The sequence below is a fragment of the Ceratosolen solmsi genome, unplaced genomic scaffold (assembly GCF_000503995.2).
Source record: "Ceratosolen solmsi marchali unplaced genomic scaffold, CerSol_1.0 scaffold14, whole genome shotgun sequence".
In the NCBI taxonomy this organism is placed as follows: Eukaryota; Metazoa; Arthropoda; class Insecta; order Hymenoptera; family Agaonidae; genus Ceratosolen; species Ceratosolen solmsi.
Window position 1 is genome coordinate 7,865,327 of NW_011948420.1, and position 7,500 is coordinate 7,872,826.

The following is a 7,500-nucleotide window of genomic DNA, read 5'->3' on the forward strand; positions in this document are numbered from 1 at the left end:
GCTCGTATCTTTCTTATTCGCGTGAAAAGCGGAATTTCGTTAAACACACACACGCACACACACACACAAGCAGACAGACAGACAGACATCATCCCCCGTCTCATAAAAATGACAATTCCCATAAAAGTTGATAATTTAACGAGGATCTTATTCAATTTCAGAAATGCACTGCCTAGGCGCCGGCACTGTCGGCCAGTCGAGCCCTAACGGCATCGGCAGTGCTTTGAGCGTTGTCCGAGCTCTTGGTATCCTCGTCTGCGAGGGCAGGATACAAGGGCTGCCGCGGGGCTACAAGGAGGGTCCGCACTGCGTGCCCGCTCTCCAAGTCTCTGCCAACAACCACGTCTGCGACAAGGACAACTATTTGGTGAGCCCTTTACCGCTGAGTCCTCGCCGCTCCTCGGCTAACCACCCCCCCTCCCCCTCCCCCCCCCCCTCCCCCCCCCCCCTCCCCCCCCCCCGCCCCGCCCCGCCGCGCCCCACCCCTCCCCCCCCCCGATGAACGAGCCTGTGCTCCCTCACCCGGGGATTATAGCCACGGCTAAACGTATATTTCGGGGGCCTTACACGGCACGGACTCCCATTACAGACGTTCGCTCGTCGTCCTTTTCCACCCCATTCAAAGCCACTGGATTTTACGTTTCACCTGGCTCGGGCAACTTGCTTGGAGGACTTTGTTACTCCGCGGGGTCGAGCGATCGCCGATGAAAGTGGTGCGCTATCCTGTTCTGCCCTATCCTCCTCCCTCCCATCCCCTCACCACACCTCACCACACCTCACCACACCTCACCTCACCACACCTCACCGCCCCCATCGCCCCATTACCGGGCCACTACTCCTATTTTTCAACAACGGCAATCGTCCATTCTTGCTTTATATAATAATGGCCATCGAATTACATTGAACAAGAATGACGCGCGTCATCATATTCGATCGTTATGCTGTATTGTTGCATTGCACGTGGTCGCGATTATTTTGAATTAAATATTCCAAGTTGGACGTTCAATTAAAGGAGATTATCCTCCTCGGATACATACGGGATAAATTGAGTAGTGTTTGGCGTGTGCCGCACCGTTAATCACACGATTATACTGGGCTGTACGATTAACATAAAGAGTAACGATAAGGAGGTAAAATTTGAGGGGCGGTAGAGCGAGGGGGCTGACGTTTCGAGATCGACTAGTTGGGAGTATTAAGGATTTGTGGTATTTTTAATGAAAATGGCGGATAAGTTGCGTTCACGCGGATGGGGGGCGGGACTAGGGGTTCCATTATGATTGAAATAAATCCTAAAGGATTATCTCCTGCTGTCGCGAAAGACGATGGAAAATGTTTACAGCCAACCATATGAATATTTATAGGCCAATAACTATTTAAGCCGATTTAATAAAGCGATATTATTATTTGCGCGCTATAGATTTTGAAAATGGAATGCTGTAGTAAACGAAAGCATTAGAACTTGATGATCCTTGTCGTAATATCTATCGAAAAATACAATGAGAGCATGTAAACAAAAGAGAGGTTCATGAAGGTTGCCTGTACTTGGCTAATATGGCCTTAAAATTTAAAAATATCAACTTTCATATCTTTCAAGTGCCGATATAAAAGTTATCGAGTATCAACGTTTATTTTCTATTGATGACAAGAGGCAATTTTGATACACAACTGGCGTATTTTGTTTTCTATTACGAGACGATGGAGAATATTGAAAGAACCGTATGAAAGTCTCTCGGCTTACTTATGCAACCTCTACTTAATGCCTCATTATTAATTATTCCAATTATATTCGGTCGCTTATTAATATTTGCGTATCGATTTAATTGTCTGCTTTGGCCTGTGCACAATTCTATTGGCAATTTAACTAATCATACGTTCGGTTGCTTTGCTGGTTCTACATAATTAAACAACGATTCGTTTAGATTATCGTTTACCTAATAGGAGGAATGACTTTTTTTTGGATTAAAAAGAAAAAAAAAGGGGGAAAAAAACCATAAGAAGAAGAAAGGGAAAAAAAGAGATAAAAAATCCGACAACTTTGTTCGATAATTAATGCTTTGTCATTTTCGTTCGGCCGAATGAAAATCGAAATCCTCCCGACGAATACTCTTATAACCTTTGCGTTAGACTTACTTATCGGTGATTTTGTACGAAAACTTGATAATCTCGCTCATTACATCAATGGCGGCTGGCCTTTTTCATTCCCCCGCGCGCATTCGTTAAGTTTCACTTTTACCGTTAACAACGCTTTCGTTCTACTCTAGGAAACTGTTTCTCTTTCTTCTTCTTTCTCATTAATTCTTTTATCTCAAATGCACAATGAATGGTGTTGATTTTTCTTTTAATTCTTGTCAAATTGTTTCAATTTACTCGGTAATTTGTTATGATGATGCGATAGAAAGCGAAATTTATTTACTTCGCTTAAAATTAATTAGTACGGCTACGATTAATTTGCCTTTTTTCATTATTTTATTTTAAATTCAAATTACATACAAAACTTATTCGCATAAACAGGACGAGCATATACAGAAAATTATGCAAACGAAATGAATGAGAGGGTAGCGGAGAGTTTGACAAACTCGCGGATCTTCACCTGCGTTGCGCAATATGTCGTGATTAACCCAATCGTCCAATAAAATTAACTATTACTTAGCATGCCGACAATAACAATGCCGCGCGTAATTTCTCTGGCTAGAGAGAGAGAGAGAGAGAGAGAGAGAGAGAGAGAGAGAGAGAGAGAGAGAGCTCCTCGGTGGACGAGGGACAAAGTAGCTTGGACAAAGTAGCTTGGCTCTCGCTCTACACAACCAAGACATAAGTCGCTACATACTTTGGGATAAATCTGAAGAATTGTGGTAATGTACGAGGAGATCGTGGTCGCGAGGAGGATGAGGGCGTTGTCGATTGCGATGTCGTCGTCGGTGAAATTGGCGATCGAGGGAAAACTGCGAGTCGCGCAGACGCGGGACGTCGACGGGACGAGATAAATGGTGGCGCACGCGGATTACCAGAACTGCGGATCCCATTATAATAACCGGGCTGCTTTGCCTCTGGTTTGCTTGTGTGTTCGCAGTGCGACAGATACCTAGTGCTCGTCCGCGAGATAACGGAGCGGGTCGCCATCGGCTCGTACCTCTGCGTGGAGGTCGTCCTCTGCAGCGACTGCCCTTGCGGCCTCATTAAGTCGAAGAGCAAACACCGGGTGCTGAGCGTGCCCTTGTTAACGTCATGGCAGCACTCGTCGGAGATGCTCTTGGAGTATTGGTGCATCGGCGTCGTAGCAAGCAAGTAAGTTGGGGAGCGCGTCGTCGGCCGCCGGCGCCGCCGCCTCTCGGGCTCGAGGAGAGTCGCGCAAGGGGGCCGGAGGCCCAACGGGGGCAACATCCGGCACTTGCGCGCGAGACCCGGGGGGCAACCGTGCCGGTTGCGAAGCAGTTAAATAACGAGCCCGAATGACCTGCACGTAGAAGCCCGGAGACGATGAACTCGCAGGGCCTTTATCAAGCCGTGCGCTCGCGGCTCCACTTCAGCCAGGTGGCGGCCTGGTGGTCGCGGACCAACGGCGCCAGGCCCAGTTACGTCGCAACGAGGATCGTCCAGCACAGCCCCGGCGACGAGCACCTCAGGAAGTTTCGCGAGACACCCGTCGAGCATACCTTCCCCCTCGCCAGCCTCGGCGACGGCAACTCACTGGAGGTAAGTGCTCCTCCCGGATGAAAGAAATCTGAGACGCTCCTCCGTTCACCCTTCCACTCCTTTTCTCCTCTCGTGAAATATTATTCATTAACGTTGCAATCGATTAATCGGATAATTCCGACAATCCTGGCTCATTTAATCAGACCCCTAGAGAACATTGTGCCGAGTGCGCCAAGACCGATAGTCGCGAGAGTCCCGCTCTTTTCCATCCTTCAACATCGCGCGACCCTGATAAGGTATTAAACTCATTATCGTCAATTTTTTCAATCGTTGCCAACGATTAGAGCGCGCGTGCCGTTATTTTAACGAAAAATTCATCTTCGTTTCAAATACGTGCACGGGCTTCGGTCGATTGGGGTTGGGTTGGTGAAGGAGCTGGTCGAAGGAGATTATAATAATATTAAAAAGACCGATCGATTATACAAACAACGCGTGGTCTAATTCGAATTTTTTATTCAGTCAACAATCGCCCGAACCATTGATACGAAAATGGGCGCTTCGCTCGAACATAACGGACGATGTTCCAGCACATTGTCGTCATATTTTATAAATTGTGCCTACGGTCGAGCCTCCCATTACTCATAGGGAATCTAACAGATTCGAAGACTTTCCATTCGTTATCCTTACCATATCGTTAACCTTATACGACACCAATACGGAAATTCATCAGCAGTGCCCAATGAGGACTTTGGTCAATCGTAGGCCTTTCACTTTTCGACTCTTTCAACTGCGTTTGTTCGTACATTAACAGTCGTAACTCGTTCTATCGAAAAATCCTGCATTAAATAATAACGCCACACCGACTATCCTTACTATTTTCACGGCTTTATTACTACGAAACTTTTCTCCTCTCGGAAAGAAATGAACAAATTAATCGATTGCCGCGACCGATTGGCGCAAACAATTCCAACACTAACGCTATGTTAATCAAAGAAACACGAATCTGTTAATTGTTCTTACGATACTTACTCATTTATCACTTACACCGTCGCAATGTCTGGTTTGATCTTTACTTCTCTACGCCCGCTATTCGCCGTTATATCCTAAAGTACCGCTACACCAATGCGTAATATCATTATCTAACGGCATCATTTTTTTCATCATTTATCGAATAAACGAACTTTCGAATAAACTTGAACCCTTAAAATGCTCCCACCATATTAGAGCTTTTATACATGGCGATTCCATTGCAAGCATATTGTTCCGCTGTCGAGTAGCTTAAAGCGATCGTCGGAATAATTTCGCATTGTTTGCTCGGAAATTTTACAATACCGCGCGCCCGTCAGCGCGAATGGAATGCGCGACAAGTAAAGTCGCCATTGGATAGATGGATAGATGGATAGATATAGATAGATAGATAGATAGATAGATAGATATATATATATATAGAGAGAGAGAGAGAGAGAGAGAGAGAGAGAGACAGAGGGAGACATTGAGTATGGATAAAACACTTATCGGTGTATTTGTAGGTGAGTGTGTGGGCCCTACCGAGGATGGAGGATATCCCTCGTTTGCAGTGTCCACTGCATCCCCTGCAGCCCGAGGATGCAAACGATGGCTCCGCACGGTCGGCCCTCCCGGCTAAGCTCCTCATCCCCACAGACGGCGGCCAAAGTCCCTCCTCCAGTGCCATCGGCGATGGTAAATCGGGGAAAGGCCCTGCGCCGTTGCCGAACAATGCCGCCACTGGCGAGAGCTTCGTCTACTACATGAGTTCCTTTCGCTCGGCAGACTTGCTTGACGATCGACTGCAGATCCCTTGCGACAAGCCCGGCAAGCATCACTGCCGTTGCGCCGAGGAGGAGGATGAGGTCGAGGTCGAGGTGATCCCGAGTGGCACGGTCCTGGGCCTTCCGAGACCAGCCAGCGAGCGCAAGCGACGCCGATCGCTCCCCTGCGGGCCACCCGACCCTGGCATCGCAACGGCACCCGAGCAGCCGACCCTCCCGGCCCTGAGGGAGGCCATACCGCCCAGCTCGGATCCGGGCCTCGACGGCCTCGCTCGCCGCTTCCGAGCCCAGCTGAGCATCGACGAGCGCCAGGAGAAGCGCTATAAGCGAGCCGCGGCTCCACCCGACGACGCTACTTTCGTGCCTTCGCTCGCGCCCTGGCTCACGTACGGCTCCGAGGTCGTCGTCGGGCTTGGTGTTGGTGGTGTCGTTGGCAAGGCACCCGTTAACCTCGTACTCAATCCACTCTGCGGGCCCGACGGACTACTAAAAACGGCGGCCCCGATTTCGGGCGTTTGCGCCACTGCGCCTACAAGCAACGTCCTCGCCACCACGAGCCACGTGGCCACGATCGTCGCCCCACCGGCCACCCCTAACAGCACCCCAACTATCATCGCGACCAACACTATCAACACTACCAACGTCATGATTCCCAACGCAGTCGTAATAGCCACAACCACCGCCACCGCTACCACCACTGCCAACGTCGCCATCATCACCACCAAATCCACCACCCCACCGCTATTCATTGCCAAGAGTAAAACTGGCGGTAGCGATACTACTCGTTACGGCAAAGGCAACGGCAACGGCAACGGCAACGGCAACGGCAACGGCAACGGTAACGGCGGCGACGGCGATGGCGATGGACACAGTCGCAACAAAAGCAATGGCAGCAGCAACGGTAATAGCGGCGTCGGCGGCGGCGGTTGCGGCAGAGGCGGTGGCGATTACAGCGACAGCACCAGTAACACCAACACTAGCATCAGCAGCACCAACGGCAACAATAAAATGAGCAGTTGCAGTAGCAGCAGCGACGACGGCGATGGCGATGGCAATAACAACAACGACAGCCGCAGTCGTGATAGTGGCACCGGCATCATCACCAATACCAACGTCAATAGCAACACCAACAACAGCATCAGCACCAGCACCAGCACCAGCACCAGCACCAGCACCAGCACCAGCACCAGCACCAGCACCAGCACCAGCACCAGCACCAGCACCAGCACCAGCACCAGCACCAGCACCAGCACCAGCACCAGCACCCGCACCAGCATCAGCACCAACGCCAACACCAACGCCAACACCAACATTAACATCAACATCAGCACCATGACCACCACCAGCACAACCAGCACCACTGCTGATGCCAGTACCAACACCACCACCATCATCACCAATACGACTGTAAGTCCAGGTGGTGATCGAGACCTAGATCGACTCGTCTCCAAGCTCTCGTTCGCACAGGAGCGCGAGACTGTCGACCCCAACGGATGCGCCGTTCTCGATTGGATCACACCCGCCGTCCCAGCCAAGTGCGAGCTTCGCTCGCGCAATTGTAGCCTCGAGTTGAGCCCCCGAGAGTTCGACGAGGTACTCGCTGTACTGAGAGCACGGACGCCACTCGGGAAACGCCGCGCCGCTAAGCGCCGTGAAAAGCTAATCGAGGCCCAGCATCAGCATCAGTATCAGTGCCAACAGTACCAGCATCATTACCAGCACCAGCACCAGTACCAGTACCAATACCAGCACCAGCACCAGCACCATCACCAGCATCAGCACAAGCACCAGCACCAGCACCAGCACCAGCAACAGCAACAGCAACAGCAACAGCAACAGCAACAGCAACAGCAACAGCAACAGCAACAGCAACAGCAGGAGCAGGAGCAGGAGCAGGAGCAGCAGCTCAAGTCCAAGGATACGAGCAAGGCTGATGCGCTGCTCGGCGCGATTCTGCGTACGACGGAGAAACAGCAGCCAGAGGCTACGGTGGTCGGTCCTCGGCCTCAGGCCCCGAATCCCGCCTCTTCGGGTCTCAACAAACGACTCTCACGACTCAGGCAATTGTTTAAGCAGC

The 7,500-nt window shown here is 50.6% G+C and overlaps 1 protein-coding gene across 1 annotated transcript in view; it reads left to right on the forward strand.

The window, feature by feature from the left end:
* Nucleotides 1-7,500, forward strand: part of atos (atos homolog atossa) — a 72,783-nt gene that overhangs the window by 61,827 nt on the left and 3,456 nt on the right. Inside the window, exons 2-8 of the mRNA XM_011498299.1 lie at nt 162-367; nt 3,071-3,285; nt 3,465-3,693; nt 5,163-6,536; nt 6,572-6,582; nt 6,668-7,225; nt 7,484-7,500. The exon at nt 7,484-7,500 is cut by the window's right edge and continues 547 nt beyond it. Of these exons, the coding sequence (XP_011496601.1) occupies nt 164-367; nt 3,071-3,285; nt 3,465-3,693; nt 5,163-6,536; nt 6,572-6,582; nt 6,668-7,225; nt 7,484-7,500 (2,608 nt within the window). The 5' untranslated portion in view covers nt 162-163. The remainder of the gene's footprint in view (nt 1-161; nt 368-3,070; nt 3,286-3,464; nt 3,694-5,162; nt 6,537-6,571; nt 6,583-6,667; nt 7,226-7,483) is intronic.